This window comes from Notolepis coatsorum (assembly GCF_963971535.1).
Source record: "Notolepis coatsorum genome assembly, chromosome: 17".
Taxonomy (NCBI): Eukaryota; Metazoa; Chordata; class Actinopteri; order Aulopiformes; family Paralepididae; genus Notolepis; species Notolepis coatsorum.
Genome location: NC_140181.1, coordinates 97,984,791 through 98,003,810, shown reverse-complemented (window position 1 = coordinate 98,003,810; position 19,020 = coordinate 97,984,791). Strand labels below are relative to the sequence as shown.

Below are 19,020 nucleotides of genomic sequence, written 5' to 3'. Positions count from 1 at the left end.
CAGAGGAGCCTGCAGAATTAACCCTTGCAGTTAAGAGGCAGAGAGCTATACTTTAAACTGATGTGCAGAACATATTCACCAATGTATATGAGTACTGTATTGTACATGTATACGTATGTATATCTGTATATATCGCAGTGTGAAACATAAAAGTGCTGCGCGCTACAATAATCACATACCTTTCACATTGGGTGCTTGTTGCAGACTGAACCCAAACCGGAAGGTTGCTTCTAACACCCGCTAATACTTGACCCGGAAGTGCAAAACTCTCGAACGTGAACTTTCCCAAGTTACGTTCAGATAAAAGTGTCTTTGGTATAAAGAAATAATAAATAATAAACAATTGTAACCACTTGTAAACATTTGTAAACAGGATTTGGTGACATTTCAATCCTTAATAAAATAATAAACAATGTTCAATTGACACTTGTTACACTGGGTTCCATCCTAGAGGCTAATCTTTCCTGTGACAAAATGGCATCCAATGTAATAAAAAGAAGTCAACCAACGAACTTGATTCTTGTACCGGATCTCCTCTCTGGTAAACAAGAATACACTGAAGACTCTGGCAGGAGCACTCATTCAAGGGTACTACGACTATGCTTGCACCTCATGGTACCAAAGCACCTCAAAGGCACTAAAAACCAAATTACAAACATCTCAAAACAAACTAGTCAGACTACTGCTTGACCTGACTCCTAGAACCCACCTCACCCCTGCCCACTTTGACAACCTAGGATGGCTTAGAGTAGACGACAGAGTACAGCAACTTGCAATGGGCCTGGTCTACAAGATACACTACACGACCAAGGTACCCATGTACATGTCAAAATACTTCCCAAAGGTCAGTGAATACCACGATCACAACACCAGAGGGAGCTCCACAAATCATGTTAAACCCAGATTCGGCTCAAACAAGGGACTAAACACGTTTCGCAATTATGCCACATAAATGTGGAACGCCCTACCCAAAGCTGTAAAGGAATGTGAATCACTACCCACATTCAAAAACACTCTCAAAGAACACCTACGGGAGACTGCAATTTCGAACCTGGCCCATACAAATGTCCTAACCCAGTTGTACAGTAAATGACCAAGTATGGCTTTGTCAGTATTCCAATGTACAGTGTACAGTGTCCCCCCCCACCCCCTACCCACCCACCCCCCCCCACCTCCAATGTACAGCCCCCCCACCCACCCACCCACCCACCCAACCCCACCCCACCTACCCAACCTCCTCCAATGTACAGTTTCTACGTCAAATGTATATACACTCTTTTTCTGGACACTTTTTGTATCACAAACAGTACTGTATTTGCAAATCTGGTATGTCATAAATGTATAGATGTAGCAGTACTGTCTATCGGTATGTCGTGTGTGTCATATATGTTATGATGAATTGAAAATGGGGGACCCTGATGTAAACAAGACGAAAGTCTTTCTCTGGTCTGCATCCCCTTAACAATTGTATGTATTGAGCTGTACTGTACTGTACCCATTCTTCAATCTGTTAATAAACTTTTCAATCAATCAATCAAACTGAGTGCATCCTTCTAGTTGTATAAACTGTTTTGACACTGGATTCTCCAATAATCATGCATTACTATATACAAGTTATCAGAACTAATACCTGTACTGTAATGGGCACACAGTCATTAGGTTACCATCATGAAAATGACAGATGTGATTAAAGGCCCAATCCATAATCCACATGTAGACAAATGGGTCGTCCACTACCAAAATAAAAAGGGGGGCGGGGGGAACCATGATGTCATTCTCTAGTTGATTGATTGTACTTTTGGGCTATTAAAGTTTGTTTACATTGTTTGCTAACACTGGTGTTAGTTACACACACACCTGTATACTGAGTTACAACTAACTTACAAGGGGTTGAGAAAGTTCAGAAAAGGGTATTTTCCATATATAAATCTAACTCTTCAAGAATGCATGTGAAATTATACCCCCAATGCCCATGGGAATTTATATGGTAGGAAAAAACTGATTTGGGCTTTAAGTTTGTTTTAGTGCAGGACTGCAGATGGAACTATATGCAAAGCTGGTGATTTTCATAGATATGTAACGGACGTCAAAGACGCTGTCCTCATTTCTGGAAAACAGATAGGCCTACAGTTGAAAAGACTGATCGTATCTTTATTCTGGAGTAATAATGGCATTGTACAGCCCAAAGGCAAGTACACTCCTTATGTTACTTACTTATTATCCTAGTATACGTCACGTGTTGGTCTCTCTCTCTCTCTGCCTGCCTGTGTGTGTGTGCGCGCAAATATGATATGAATAGTTTATATACTCATACTAAGCTTAACATACGAGCTTAGTGAATAGTTTGATCAAACGTGAGCCCCTTTATTGATAAACGGTACAGATTGTTGACTAGTTTAACCCTTTCACTGCCACACAACAGAAGGTTAACCCTTTACTATCACACTACCGACGGTTAACCGACGGTTAAAGGGTTAACCTTCTGTTGTGTGGCAGTGAAAGGGTTAACCTGCTGTGTTGTGTGGCAGTGAAATGGTTAACCTTCTGTGTATTGTCGCAGTGAAGGGGTTAAACCGTTTGGTAGTGCGGCAGTGAAAGGGTTAACGTCTAGTGGAATGGGTTGATCCACTGTACTATTTGCTGTTAGCCCATTGGCTCTCGATGAAAAATGGGTCGGTCACACAGTCTCTGATTGGTCACAAAGCTGTCAGTCTGGGGGCGGGACTTCACTCACCTGGTTGGAATCCACGCCTCCTAGAGTGATAAAGCACTGGGGGCCCAGTGTGGTGTGTGTTTCCATGGGCTGAGAGAGCGAGACGTTTTTACTAGTCGTGGAATAACTCTTTTCTGGTGAGTTGTATCATCATCATCATTACACATTTCTCATGTAGTTGTGCTCCCCCCCCCCCCCACATCTGCGTTAAAGTTCTTGACACTGACGAAATTAACAATCATTTGAACTCGTATGTGAAATATATGACAGTTATAAGCATTATGAATGAATGAATGAATGAATGAAAACTTTATTAACAGATTGCAGAATGGGTACAGTGCAGTACAGCTCAATACATACAATTGTTAAGGGGATGCAGACCAGAGAAAGACTTTCGTCTTGTTTACACCAGGGTCCCCCATTTCCAATTCATCGTATGCTTCAGCCTGTACCTTTTCAGTCACTGCCAAAATCAAAGACTGCAGTGATTGTGCATTATTGTATTGTGTGTGTGATGATGACTGAATAAAACTACTATTGCGATTGATTAGACTAACTAGAAGGCAAAAAGAAAAAAGGTAGGCTACTTTGCACGTAGCATTTGTATGGCTTGGAGTTGTACTAGCACTCAACACTTTGATGAACATTGTTACTCAGCTGATACTAGAGTTGTGCCCTTCCTGATGGCTTGTCGTACAGAACTTGTAAGTCGCTTTGGATAAAAGCGTCAGCTAAATGACTAAATGTAAATGTAAATGTAAATTGAGCAGCTCAGAATAAGGTTCCTCTTTTTTTTTACCAACCTGTCAGATGGCTGCTTTAGGTCTACGGGCACCTGCTCACACTTAAACCAGTTAAAGCCTATATATCCTACCATTCATATTTTAACAAAATATCTACATTGTATGCTCACGTGCATGTGTTACTCTTTGATTAGATTGAACATAATATGTATACTACTCACTGTATGTACAACTTTGGAGGCAAGAACATAGGCTGCTCAATGAACACTGATCATGATTGTGTAAAGTAATCAATTGGATATTTTATGTTGAGGCCCTATGGGGTTTCTGATTGGTGAAGGACTCTGGGAAATCCATGTGCAAATATTTGCACATCGGCCTACCGACCACATTGATATTAAAGTGGTGTGTGGAGAGAGCCAGTGCCAAGCTAAACATTAATGGAATATGTCTCCATCTATATGCACTCCAGCAAGTTGTGAGTTTCACAATAATGGTGTTTCTCGTGACCCTTTGTTTACAGTTAATGATTAATCCAGCCTGCCCTTGGACACATATTTCACATTTCTGGCCTTTGTTTTTTTTATCATCAGTGAGATCTGAAATGGAATCCAGTTATATTACTGTATAGGTGTCTGTTTGGCGTTTACATTCTGTGCAGGTAATCAAACCGGTCACACACTGTCTTACATGTTTTTATCCCTGCCTTATGCTAATTGGATCACATTACAGAGATGCCATTTGTCTGGAAGGGTGACATCAGAGAGAATGCTTAGCTGAATTAAGAGCTGTCTTTGAGAGATGAAAGCAGGCGATGTCACATTCCTATCGCTATTAAAATCGAATGTCTCTGTGGTGGGCGTTGCAGGCTCTCCCACTGCTGTCTTGCAGGTCGGAGGCCTGCCGCTTGGTTGGGAGGTGCTATACTGCTGGCCTGGCAGGCTGAGACATTTTGTCTCTCGCTTTGGCTGCTCTGCCCGTCTTAACGGAACAGACAGTAATCTGAGTAGAGACTTCCAGGCGGAGCAGTCGGATGCTGTGTTGACCAACTTAAAAATCCCAGTGTGTGTGTGAGAGAGTGAGAGTGATGTGTTTCCCCCCCTATTTGTCCTCCTCTGTATCAGTGTGTGCATGTCAACAAGCCCGTATTGTCAATGTACCATTGCTCCAGTTGCCAAGGCAGTACTAGTAATGACTAATGGATGTTGAGTTGGGCAGGTTCTGTTTGCCCATTCGGGTAACACAACCTTGCTTTTTAATGCAGCTTGAATCATAATGCTTATAGAATGGAATCGAATAGAATAGTCTTTATTGTCATTATACTGCGTACAACAAGATTAAGAACTCAAACTTAAAGTGCTACACAATAAATCATCCAAGTACACCATTATCAAAATACCCTTAAGGTGCTACACAATAAATCACACTGTACACGATTATCAAATGACACAAAATGTTCACAGTAACACAGCTAAACAAAGTAGCAGGATATCAATATGATGTATAGGTATGGATCTATTGCACTTTGTGAATAGAGGAATATAAATATATTGCATTTAAATTTGTAAAGAAGTGTACGTTGCACAGTAATCTATCTATAGTTATGGAGTGACGCAACATTTTAATTTGACATGTCACTTTTCATGGGATGTGATGATGGGTCTGTGGTACGTGTGCCACAGACAGTCCTCCTTTTATATGGCTGCCTAATTGATTATGATGATTTTATATATTTTCCAACCCATACCGTATTCAACAACGTGCAAGAATAGAGATGGACGAAGATGAAATAATTTCACAAAAGCAGCGTTCATTCTTGATCATCTGTGTGTACACACAATGCGTGACTGTTCCCCACCATCAGACAGTTCACATGCTTGTCTTTAACGATTTTACTCCTGCGTTACGCCAAGTGGTGTAACTGATCGTAAATGATCGCCATCAAACAAGTGTAGTAGCTACTAGCAATATTACCACTGACACACCTGTGGCTGACTACGTGACGAGCAGCAGGCCATATAACAGGTTGTACTGTACTGTAGGTATGACCTATTTACCCGGCATTGATTGTACAATCTAAACTCTCTAGTTCTCTATTGACTATTATTCACACAGTGGTCATTTTGCTCTTATGTCATGCTCAGGTTGGGATTCCTTTCCACCCTATTCCCATTATTAAATATTACATTATATTACTGGAGTGTTGGTGGCATGTCGCTACCAGCAACTGTAAGGCTCTCCACTTGATGTTTTTTTTTTTTTTTAGAGCTTAAAGGTGCTGTAAGTGGTATTTATATGTTAAAATAAGTAGTCTACATTTTTAAATGATAAGCTCTACATTCTGACAGCCATCACTGATGTATAGAATGTTTGGTCAGTAACATGGGTCTCCCAGTCCCTCCGCTCTGCAGTAAATGGAAAATACACTTTATCCAATCAGGAGAGAGAGAACTACACACTGTCTGACAAAAATAAGAAATAAAAATAGTTTTAAGCAAATATGTGTTTTAAATAGGTAAAATAATCTGCCAGTGCAGTAGGCATTTGGATTTGGCTGCTCCATGCTGAGAGGTCATGTGAATCGATGTGATATTGATATTGATATTGTTTCTAAATAAAGCTGGTCCTGGGTCAGTCTTCTGACCCTGCCCGCCCTTATGTCCCCGCTTAGCGGGTTAAAAGGAACAGCATGCCAAAAGGAGAGAGTAATAATCCTTTGAGCCTCTCGCTGACATATGTTCGTCTGGCCTGTGTCTAGTAACATACAGTACATGGCATAGTACTGAAACATTTCTCTTTTATGACCACATTTTAAATTAACCATTTTGTCATTCAGATAGTTTAGTCCATTTCAAACATTAGTATGCAAAATAACATAAAAGAGAGAAAATAGCTGTATGTATGTATGTATGTATGTATGTATGTATGTATGTATGTATGTATGTATGTATGTATGTATGTATGTATGTATGTATGTATGTATGTATGTATGTATGTATGTATGTATGTATGTATGTATGTATGTATGTATGTATATATAAATAAACACACACACATATGACATACATAAAAAGTATACAATTAAACGGTATACAAAATAACATAAGGCATAAAAAAAAAAAAAATGGTTCCTGTTGGTTGTCAGTTGTCATGGGTAGGTAGGATTTTTTTTTTTTTTTCTTCCACGGCGACTATGGATAGGGAATTTCTTTATTTAATTAAAATGTTCACAACAACATGGATGCATGTACTCTGCCAGCATGTTTAATATCCATAATACTAAAGGTTAGACTAAGATTTTTATGAAACTTTATTGTAAAAAAATATATATATATTTAACTCTTAAAATAAATTGGGTCACACCTAAATCGGCAGGGTCGGTCGGCAACCGGAACCAAACCATTTTTTAGGCCTAAGAGACAGAAAATAAATATATATACACATATCACGCCATATATACAGTGTATGTGTGTGTGTATATATATATAAACATACAGACATATAGTACATTGAAACTATACAGGCCTACAAATCCCCCCAACCCCATACTGTATGTCACCCCTGCCTGCCATCATTACAAAGGGAACTATCATGGCGTTTATTAAAAGATGACAAGGTTGGTCCATCGTGCACCCATGGAAGTAGTGACCTAAAAACCATCAATACACTGCAACTCTACCATGGTTGTCCTGGCACAACCTATGCAAAACTGGTACTGTGACAATACATGCTATCCACCATGTCAGTACCATAGAAAGTAGGGGTGTAAAGGTATCCGTAGCGAACCGTGTCAGTGTGTACCGTACCATACCCAACGGCTGTGTACAGAACGAATACAACGGTATGTTAACCAATAACGACCGCCCACAGGGGCTGTTTTTTTCACAATCTAATAATATATATCTTTTTTTACACGTTTATTATTGATTTCAATATAGAATATTCATTGACAGCCCTATTAGTGACTGCACACTACATCACCCCTGAGTGGAACATGGAAAGCCAAACTTTCCCCCACTTTACCGAAAACCTGTATAACCGTGACTTCAAAACCAAGGTACGTACCGTACCGTGGTTTTTGTGTACCGTTACACCCCTAATGGCAAGTCATCAGAGGTGGGTCCAAGTCTTTGTTTTGCAAGTCCTGAGTCAAGTCCCAAGTTAAACGGGTAATTCCCAAGTCAAGCCAGGCAAGTTTCAAGCAAGTCACCAGTCTCAATCTTTGGGTTTAGAGTCCTAAACAAGTCCTAATGCTTTCTTTACAAATGTAATATAATTTCAAAATGTTAATGCCAACAGAGGTTGGCCTTAATATTAGATTTACATAATTCTGCACTGATGCACAACTTCCTTCTCTGCTCGCGCAACTTGATTGGCGGTCATGGACTTGAGTCCACACCTCTGTAAATCATTCACACAATAGCTGGTACCATGGCAAGACAAACATTTCTATCAAACTACCATGATAGATGATACCTCTTTGCAAGGGCAATCCCACCCAAAACCATGCATTGGTTCCATTATTATAATTCTTTTTAATTATCTTTTTCTACCCCCTTTTTCTGTATTTTTTTCTCCCAACCCCCAATTTAGTCGTTATGCCAATTCCCTTTCTGGTCGTTGCGCACTTACCCCCTACTGTCGGTCTGGGAGGGTGAAGACTACGACACGCTTCCTCCGACACATGTGGAGTCAACCAACCGCTTCTTTTCACCTGACAGCGAGGACTCTCACTGGGGGAGTGTAACGCGTGGGAGGATCACACTACCTCCCCCAGTTCCCTTCCTTGCTGAGCAGGCGCCCCGACCGACCTGTAGGAGTCGCTGTTTACAACGACCAGGATACATACACCACCGGCTTCCCACCCTCTAACACTGCCAATTGTGTTAGTATGGACGACCGACCACGGACCACCCCGGAGGTACCGCTGACAGCTGGATTCGATCCCAGTGTCTCTGCGGTGGTAGGCAGGCGCTTAGTCCGCTGCGCTACCCAGCCGCCCACATTGGTTCCATTATAAACATAGCAGAAGTAACAATATTACAAAGCCACACAAAATGTATCTATTCCCACTTTGTAAATGTTGTAATATTCAATTTAACCATACCCATATAATCTGTATGTTTACCAACAAATGTCTTGATGACTATACAACTAAAGGAGAATACATTTATCACTCACTTCATGTCTATGACACTGTGTGTCCTTGTTATAAAACGTGAATTGATTAGATAAGATAGGATGTTCCTTTATTGATCCCGTTGGGGAAATCCGGACGTCATAGCGGCATGGGGGGGGGGGGGGGGGGGGGTGTGGGCAGGGTAATAGTAGAAAGACATAAATATAGGCAATACAAATAGAATAGAATATAGTGTAAACAATATAATTCATATAGAAATATGAGAAAAATTAACGGCGTAAACAAAGGTGCTTGATTGATTGATTGAAAACTTTATTAACAGATTGCAGAATGGGTACAGTACAGTTAAATACATACAATTGTTAAGGGGATGCAGACCAGAGAAAGACTTTCGTCTTGTTTACATCAGGGTCCCCCATTTTCAATTCATCATAACATATATGACATACACGACATACAGATAGTCAGTACTGCTACATCTATACATTTATGACATACCAGATTTGCAAATACAGTACTGTTTGTGTTGTGATACAAAAAGTGTCCAGAAAAGAGAGTATATACATTTGACGTAGAAACTGTACATTGGAGGAGGTTGGGTACGTGGGGCGGGGTTGGGTGGGTGGGTGGGTAGGGGGGGGGGGGGGGGACTGTACATTGGAGGTGGTGGGGGGGTGGGGGACACTGTACATTGCCCTATCGGTTCTATTATACCCATTGGTATTTCACACTTGACTGCTGATGGATGGTGACAGGCAGCAATGCCAAGGAAGAAGAAAGGTTTACAACCCCGGTCTTGGTCTTTCTTGAGTAGTTGGATATTCTGATATGGAGCAATCTCTCTTGTAATTTTCATATGCCGCCGTAACTTATCTGTTTTGTGGCTTATCTGTTATGACACAACCATTTACGGTAGAACTTCAAAGTGTCCTTTGTGTTTAGCTGTCATTTATCAAGTCCTTGTATCAAGAGTAGGGATGGGCATCGAACTTCCGATAGTGATTGTGAATATCGTTTTGGCTAAAAAAATATATTTCCCCTTGTTTTTACCGGCAACTACACTGTGTAGTGTATTGAGAGGGGACCATATTAACTGTTACACCGCTGGGGGGGGGGGGGGGGGCTGGGTACAATCCGTTAGCTAGCCAGGTAGCATAACAGTCTGTTAAGAGCTGGGAGAAAAGAAAAGAAAGATGAAGAAAGAGACTGGAGATGTTAGATGGTAGCAACATGTGGCATGTTTGCCATATTGTTTAACCAAGTTCACACATTTAAAGCATCATGTAATGTCCAGAATGAATGCTTTTGTTCCCGGAAATACGCTAGCCTGGTCCGCTAGCGTTAGCTGTTAGCAATGACAGCTGCTAACTCTCTTGTTGGATTATCTCACATTCGCTAAAATGTAAAAACAAAACCGTATGTTAATGTGGAAGCTTGGTTTTCGATTAGTATTCACATAGTTCCCAGTGACTATCGAATATTATTACATGGCGTTTTAACATTCGCCAAAATGCTTGATTGTGATTGGTCAATAGTAGGGATGGGTACCGAATTCGGTACTTTTGAGGTACCGAACCGAAACACGTCGGTACTACCGAGTATCGAATCAAGTGAGAAACCGAAAAAAAAATTCTTTTATTTTATTAATTTTTTTTTAACTCTTTTTTTTTAACTTTTTTTTTTTTTTTAACTCTTTTTTCTTTTCATGTCAACGTTCACACGCACAATATATGCTTACCTAGGATTTGACTTGATTCAACAACAAAGCAGTCGGAGCAATGACAAGCCGAAAACTGTCGAAATTGTAGTTATTTGAAGTTTGGATTTTTTTTTTACGACTGAGGTAGGTAAATAAAATTTCTTGAGACTAAAGTACCGAAAAAAGGTACCGTTGGGTACCGGTATCGATTCACAGGTACCGGTACCGGTATCGGTTCAAATGTGAAAGGTACCCATCCCTAGTCAATAGCGCTCGGTTGCCCATAGCAGAGGTCAATTATTTCTCAATAATTCACCGCTGCTATGGGCAACGCACAATAATGACCGCTGTTAGGGGGCTATTGACCAATCACAATCAAGCATTTTGATCGCAGTCACGAAAGCTATAACCTCGTTCCCAGCTTTATCTCGCACAGCTGCACTACATCAGGTGCAATCAAGTCCACACCTGCCGAGGAGCAACAGAACAACTGCGTCTGCATTTGATCTCGTCTTGTCGATGGTGTAAAATTAGAACACTGTCGGTCAATTATTTTGCGACAATGACCGCGTAGCTATACATTATCCCTTACGTAATCTTGTGAGTTTTGCACATCCCTAATCAAGAGTAATGTACGGTCTCCTCCCCATCATATGTATATATTCTGTTAGGATCTAACAGTACTGTATATTTGCATATCGGATTCGTATGTCACAAATGTAACGGTACTATATACCTGTATGTCCCTAGGCTTATCAAAATAAATGGGTTGTTTCCGGTTGCCGACCGACCCTGCCGATTTAGGTGTGACCCAATTTTATGAGTAAAAAAATAATATATATATATATATATATTTTTTTTTACAATAAAGTTTCATACAAATCTTTTAGTCAAACCTTTAGTATTATGGATATTAAACATGCTGGCAGAGTACATGCATCCATGTTGTCATGAACATTTTAATTAAATAAAGAAATTCCCTATCCATAGTCGCCGTGGGAATTTTTTTTATAAAATAAATTCCCTACCTACCCATGGCCTTAACTGACAACCAACAGGAACCAAACAATTTATTTTGTTAGGCCCTGTAAAGTTTTAGAATGAATGCTCCGACACATTGATTCCAGTTTGACTCTTTACTCAAAGTTTCCAAGTTTACAGACACATTCCTGCTGTTATGGCTAGAACTACCACAGCGCCCTCTATAGGTCAGAACTAAACATTACCAAGCTCACTGAACATTATGAACATAAAGTAAACTCTGTGAACCATGGACATTACAGGCCCTGGCTATGCCATAAATGTCATGATGTCATGACTGTTGTGTATGTCATAAATGTCACTATGAATTGAAAATGGGGGACCCTGATGTAAACAAGACAAACGTCTTTCTCTGGTCTGCATCCCCTTAACAATTATATGTATTGAGCCGTACTGTATTATTGTACCCATTCTGCAATCTGTAAAATAACGTATTCATTCATTCATTCAGTCAGTCAGTCGATTTGAAAGCAAAAAAATAAACAAGGCCTGCAAAGGAGCAGCTGTGATCCGATGATGGATTGGGTCTTTAACTCACTCCCTTATTTCTCCAGGTCTTCTTCATGTGTTTCCTCTGCCTCTCTTGGTGACATTCATCCAATCAGCTGAGGCCCCTGAAGCCCCAGGTCCCGCCTTCCTCCTCTTCCCTGTGCAATGCCGAAGAGTGACACGTGGCCGGGTGGCGTCGCCATGGAACCCTTGATCAATATGGACAGTGCTGGGAGCTGCGACAGTGTGGTCAGCGTGAACTCTGGCTTTGTGAGTGACTTTATTTTTTTTTATTTTTTTTGTATGGAACATAAAACATGACAACACAATTCAGTAGTAATAGTTAACAGGACTTCACATGACAATAGTAGTAATAATGACAATAGAAATAACAAAAATAATAAATACAAAACATAAACAAATTCAAATTATATCACCAGTGATGCAGTGGTGATTTCATAAGTGGTTGCACGCTGTTTTAATGACGTCACGTGCATGCGCATAAATGTTCCCTCGCTTGTGCACAGTACAGCTCCGACCAGCATTATGATTAGAATGAGCATAAATAGTAGGAAACATGTTTGTATAGGAAATTACTAGTTTTAGTTTCGTTTTTGTAAATATTGCCTTGAAATAGAGAAGCTGAAAAGGGTAGCAGGATGTAGCCTTCAATATATAAAGAAATCAAGTCAAGTCAAGTCAAGAGATTTATTTGTCACGGCATAAAAGTATACAATGAAATGAAATTATATTGTCAACAGATATGGTTGAAAAACAAACAATGTTTTTTAAATGTAATTGTAGATACAATATTGTAGTTACAATTTCTTTAATTGAATTAACTTAAACTAGAAAAGTAAATACAAACTAAATTAACAATGTAACTTACAGTTTACAGAAGGACAGTTTCCTTCTGAAGCACAACTTAAGAAATGTCTCATCCTTCCAGTCGGGACCATTTGTCACATAGTGAGAGGTTCCACAGCTCAAGCAAACCCCCACCAATTGGTACAGGGCTTGTATTTTGGTTTTGCTCTTCTCGTTCTTTGTTATGCTATTGTTATGCAAAGACAAGTCGCTAGGTAAGTACCGGTACTTCGAGTGAAAGTTGTGAACGCATGTTTGTGTGCATGTTTCTGCTCAGAAAAGTGGTGGAACGGCGTGGTACTGCGTGGCATGAGCACTGCACCCCTGATTATCACAGACACCACAAAAGACATTTCCTCCCCCACCCCAGGACCCCAGGACCAACACCCCGACCCCGCTCCGCTGCCAGATCTGCTAGATCATGGCTTTAACTTTCTCGGCCGCTGAGACCCAATGCTGGCTTGTCCAACCCCAATCACACGTGCAGTAGAGATTTCCATATGAATGACTGAGACCAATGAATCATTGTGAGTTTCTCAGGTTGTTTCCACCTCATGGCTATCAGCTTCTTGTGAGTGACGTTTTGTAGGAAAGCTCTCTGTCACACTCGCACCGCTTATTTACTCATCACACAACTTCTCTATGCACTACATTACTACTCTTTTTTTTTTACTAGAGAGATAGACGGGGAATCTGAATCAGAAAGGTCTTTATTGCCAAGTAGTTTTCACATACAAGGAATTTGATTGGGTCGTTCCTGCGTTGGTGGCAAGCGCCTTGCCCACTGCGCCACCCGGCCGCCCCTGATGATTTTGGGACTTTTAATATAGACTGTATGGAGCATTTATAGTCAAGAAGGACATATATATACATCTCGCTCCCTGATAAAGAGTGAGTGAGTTTGTTTGAAGTTGTGGGTGCGAGAATGCCATGTTTGCTCAGAGAGAGAGAGAGGCCTTTGAGGGGTTCCAGGGAGAGTGAGAGTTGAGAGGTCCTTGAAGACGATCAAAGCGGAGAGGATTCCTAGTCGTTCAGAGGCTTCTTCCATCCTCTGAAATAAATTCCTCTGGCAAGGCGGGTCAGTGTAGGATGAAAGATAGTGGGGAGCAGGACAGGAGAGGGATAATTTGTCATTCCATCGCTGCTGTGTGAGAGTAAACAAACTTTTGATCTGGTCCACCTCTCCGGAGAGACTACTCAATGTATGGTTGCTGCAGCTGAGAAAAATAGCTCGTTGAAGTTTTCCCCCTCACAGATAGTTTGCTGCATTTGTCTTTGACGTTTCCCCAAAAATACACGTTCATTCGTTGGGTTTGTGTGACTGATCTGGAGTGGGTGTGTGGGTTTTGCTTATGTCTGTGGGACAGAGTGAAGACAGTCTGGAGGATCTGTCTGCGGAGGAGAGGGCGTGTCTCATGTTTCTGGAGAAGACCATCGATTCTCTGGAGGTGGAGGTGGAGGAGGACGACAGTGGGCTGTCCAACGACGAACCAGATCCTGGACAACTGGCAGCCAAAGTAGCGGACCTCTCCCCTGCCACAGGTGGGACCGAAACGGATGGTGAGCACTGAGCACCACGACCGCTTGTGTTAACACAGTTTGAATACCTTTTGCTGCTGTTTTGTATGGTATGTGTCTATAGCTTCGCAAATACTATTTTGACACAGACATATTTTTAGGCAAAAGAAAAGAAGAAAATAATAGTAGTAGTAGTAATAATAATATTACTTAATAATAATGCTTTTATTTTCTAGATGTGCCAAGTTTCCAACATGACGAGTCAGGAAGAGAAGAGTCATTTCTCAGTTGTGGAGTCCCCACACCTCTTCTCCTCGCCCATGCTATAGCCAGTCTCCCACCCAGAGCCATGGGTGTCGCCGAACTCCAAGCACCACCAGAGGTAGCGACTGATTCCACCGAGCCCAAAGATGAACCCAGTGCTCCACATCAAGCCGCCGAACCACTGACCTCAGAGGAGGCCGGAGACTCCAAGGCTCCTGAGCCGACCACGGATAACAAAGACCTCGGTAGTCAACCTGAAGCCCTTAAGACCTCCTCCTCCTCCGACTCACACCCGGCGTCTGAGTCGGCCCCTGACTCTGAAACCCTTTCGTCAGCTGCCCAGACTGTGATTTTGGATTCGGCTACCGGTGTTACTGGTGGCGATACCGAGCCCGAGACTGTCCCTGCCCTGCCGGACCCTCCTCGGGTGGCCTCCGAGATAGACGTGGTTCTGATCCCTCCCCCGTCAGACTTCAGCGATGAGCCTCAGCCAGAGCCGAAAGAGGAGAAGGCGCTTCCTACACCTGAAGGTCCCACAACCAGAGGCCCACTGACCTACAGTGAGCTGGAGAACCTCCGCAAGGAAGCCTCCAGTGCCCTTGTAGCTGTGGACCCTCCCCCCAAGACCCCCATTGAGGTGCCCATCGGTACCAATGCACACAAGACCCCCGTTGAGGTGCCCATCGGTACCAATGCACCCAAGACCCCCATTGAGGTGCCCATCGGTACCAATGCACACAAGACCCCTGTTGAGGTGCCTATCGGTACCAATGCACCCAAGACCCCAGTTGAGGTGCCCAACGGTACCAATGCACCCAAGACCCCAGTTGAGGTGCCCATCGGTACCAATGCACCCAAGACCCCTGTTGAGGTGCCCATCGGTACCAATGCACCCAAGACCCCCGTTGAGGTGCCCATCGGTACCAATGCCCCCGCTCCCCCTCCAGAGGCCCTACCCAGTCCTCTTCCCGAGGCTAGTGAGCCCAGAAGCCCTCCCGCCGTGGCTCCTAAACCCAAGAGGCTTCCTCCGAACATCATCCTTAAGTCGCACAGGGCCTCCGTGGCCGGATCGGACGGTAAGTCGGGCCACCACTCTGTTCCATCGATCAGTGACCGGGCGCTGTTGGACCCCCAGAGGATCCGCAGGGAGGCGCTGCGGAAGCTCGGTCTGCTGAAGAGTGACGAGGGAGATCCAGGTCCTGCCCTGAGCCCGAAACTCTCGCCCCAGTCCAGGAGGTCATGGGCGGGCCCTTCTCCTCCCAGGAGCCCGGCGGCTCCTACTACCCCTACCCAACCGTCGATACCAGCTCCTGCTCCAGTCTTTAGCCCAGCACCTGTACCCATCTTTATCCCTGTCCCCATTTCTGTCCCTACTTTGACCCCAGCCACTACTCCTCCACCACCATCCACTACTGTGACGTCAGCCACAAGCCAAGACCCTGCTGTTCTCCCGGTCCCCACTGCGTTTAGTGATGACCCTGTTGACCCTCTGCCATCTCATGCGGAACTGTCTCCTGTCAAGGAGCTCTCGGAGCCCAGCGTTAGTGTGAAGGCTCAGAGCGATACCCCGCCCCATACCCCACCCTTTCTGCTCAAACACTTGACCCAACCCACGGTCAAATCGGCCACCCTGGAGCGCTCTGGCATGGGTCTGAGTGGCTACATGGCAGGCCGAGAGTCCGCTGAGGCCAGTCGAGGTGCCAGCGTGTCCGATGGGAGCTCCGGTCAGCTGCGTAATGCTCGGCCCCGCCCCGCCTCTCTAGGCAGTGGGAAAGACTTTGCGAGTGTTCAGGGAGAGAGCAGCAAAGACCCAGACACGAGGAAGTCACTGCCCGCGGCATCTGGCCCCAAGCCCACCGGAGACTCCCAGAAGCTGCCCCGATCTCACGGCATCAGTGTGCTGATCTGTCCCCGCTCGACGAACGCAGAGGACCGCCGTGAGGCTCTGAAGAAACTAGGACTGCTCCGGGACTGACGGAACAGAACCAAATCCAACAGCTCTTCTCCTAGCTGCTGTAGATGTAGGCTACTCCCGTGAGATGATTCTATTAAAGGAACTTACCCGGGATGCTAGCTACATGATGAAGGGATTGCTAAACTATGGAATTGGAAACCGTGCAACTGTATATTTATGTCTTTTGCCTTTTTTACTGCAAAAAAACTGCCGTAACCAGAGACTGCCTTGCATGAACTGAATTCCTTGAATATCTATCTTACCTCCTGTTGTTACTTTGTATGCCTCAGCATATGAATAGTACTGTACTGGGGCGGCTACGTGGCGTAGTGGGCAAGGCGCTCACCACGAATGACGGAGACGCTGGGCTTGCCTGTTCGAGCCCAGCGCTCCACATTGCTTTCAGTTTAGCTGGTCGTTCATACTAATACACATTGGCCGTATTAGGGGGTGGGAAACTGATGGGTGGGGATCGGGCGTTGTGGACAGCGACTCCTACAGGTCTGTTGGTGCGCCTGCGCAGTAGAATCAGGAAGTGTCGGGGGCAGCGTGAGCCTCCCACGCGTTACTCCTCGCCACTGAGAGATCGAGCTGCGCAGGTGAAAAGATGCGACTGCTGTTACCTCAAGTACCGGAGGGGACTTGTGCTATGTATGACTTAGTCCACATTGCAGCCGGCTTGTGGGAGGCAAGAAACAGCGTTCGTGACAGGGGAGGGTTGAATTGGATGATACGAAATTGGGATGGGAGAAAAATATAGAAAATGGGAGAAAAAGTGGATAAAAGAAAATGAATAGTACTGTACTACTAAGAAGCAAGGCTGCATTTGAACCTCATTTGAATTTCATTGACTTTCTTAGTGTAGCCTTTGTGTCGTCTAAATTGACTTATCTCAAACCCAGCCCCCTTTTCTTGATCCACCAATCGCAACTGTTTCTTCCCTCGGAACAAAGTACGGAAGCGACAGTTGTGATTGGAGGATCAAGAAAAGAGAGCGGGGCTTGATATGGGTCAATTGAAGACTGCAACATGCAGGAGTTGATCTTTAGAAATTGAAATGACATTTTGTACATTTTTATGTGTGGACAAGAGACTCTTGACGTCTAGCAATATATACTCTTTCTCTACCTCACGGTCTAGTTTCTTATATTAGCAATACCCTTTGTGTCTGACACAATGTTGAGTCTGGTTCTTTTTTATTCACCCTTTTGCATACTTTTAAAAGGTAATAATTATTGCAGTTTCACTTCCTAAAATCTCTTTAAAATGTACTGTCTGGCTTTGTTGTTGCCAGCGGCAACTGATAAAGAAATGCACTGGCTACTGTTTCCGAGCTGTCTGTGTGTGAATCAGTCCTCTTGCGCAAGGAAACGCGCCGGAGGCAGTGGAGGGTTTTTGTTAAAGTGATTGGTAGTGGTCAAGTAAATTAAAGAATATTTTGACAGAATGCCCTACACATCCAGTGCTTAAACCCTTTCACTGCCGCACTACCAAACGGTTAACCCTTTCATGGTGACAATACACAGAAGGTTAACCCTTTCACTGCCACACAACAGCGGGTTAACCCTTTACTATCACACTACCACTACTACGTACGTGGTAGTGAAAGGGTTAACATGCTGTAAGCTAAAAGAAGCCGAGTTAGTTGGTGGCCGGTATGTGATAAGAATGTAAAACGTGTGGTTTCAGCAGTGACGCACACGTCAAACCTCACTAGTGCGTTGCTCAGCACCAGCGCTCGGTGCCAAATATTGGTCTTTCAGTCGCAGAGAGAGAGAGATGATGATGATGGACGCACAGTATGTGGCTTGTTGAAAAAGATGATGCCCCGTGCTTAGAGTTCATCACCTTTTTGAAATAACGTGTTTCCTCTTTATTTAGATTGGAGAGAATGAGCGACGATTCACAGGCAAGAGTTCACAGGCCTGCTGTCTTTGGAGTCTGAGCTGTAATAATTATGCATGCCTCCGGAGAGCGCTGCCGTGGGTAGCCGACGTAGCTATGCAAATGTGATTATAATTTCAGATCTAATTGCCTCTTTGAGTCTGATTGAGATGGAACTCTCACTGACTGCAGTGTCCTTCTGTTCTGTACATAGAGGACATTGTTTTGTTCAAAGTCCCAGATTTGCTTCACTTGCCCCTTTGTCACGTGTCGTATTTGTTGTGTTTCCCTTGAGTTCAGAATATGACGTTGCGTCAACTTACACCGAGGTTAGAGTCACTGGCCCCGGCTGCAGGTCTGATGCGACTGGTGGAACCAGTTCCACGTTTTGTTTTATTTGTCATTATATAATGTACGTTACAGTGAAATGCTTGGTTCTGTATGAGCCCCCCTGAGATTGGCCTTTATTCTTTTTACTGTATTTCACTGTAATGTACATTTATATATGACAAATAAAACAAAACTTGAAACTGGTTCCACCAGTCCCCCCTCACCGTTGCATCAGATCTGCAGCCGGGCCAGTGACTCTAACCTCAGTGTAAGTTGACGCAATGTCATATTCTGAACTCAAGGGAAACGCAACAAATACGACACGTGCCAAAGGGCATTTAGCATTTTAAAAAGCTTTCATTTATACTTTATTGTTTG

General features: G+C 43.4%; 1 protein-coding gene across 2 annotated transcripts; it reads left to right on the top strand.

The window, feature by feature from the left end:
• Window positions 1-2,787: 2,787 nt before the first annotated feature.
• Window positions 2,788-16,873, top strand: LOC311243636 (specifically androgen-regulated gene protein). 2 transcript variants are annotated; one of them, XM_084332934.1, is made up of 4 exons: window positions 2,788-2,850; window positions 11,891-12,095; window positions 14,060-14,234; window positions 14,447-16,873. In XM_084332934.1, the coding sequence occupies exons 2-4, from the start codon at window positions 11,991-11,993 to the stop codon at window positions 16,447-16,449; spliced, it is 2,283 nt and encodes a 760-aa protein (XP_084189060.1). In that variant the 5' UTR covers window positions 2,788-2,850; window positions 11,891-11,990; the 3' UTR covers window positions 16,450-16,873. The 2 variants fall into 2 exon arrangements, with proteins under 2 accessions (XP_084189060.1, XP_084189059.1); XM_084332933.1 differs by having other exon boundaries at window positions 14,060-14,252.
• The last annotated feature ends 2,147 nt before the right edge of the window (window positions 16,874-19,020 follow it).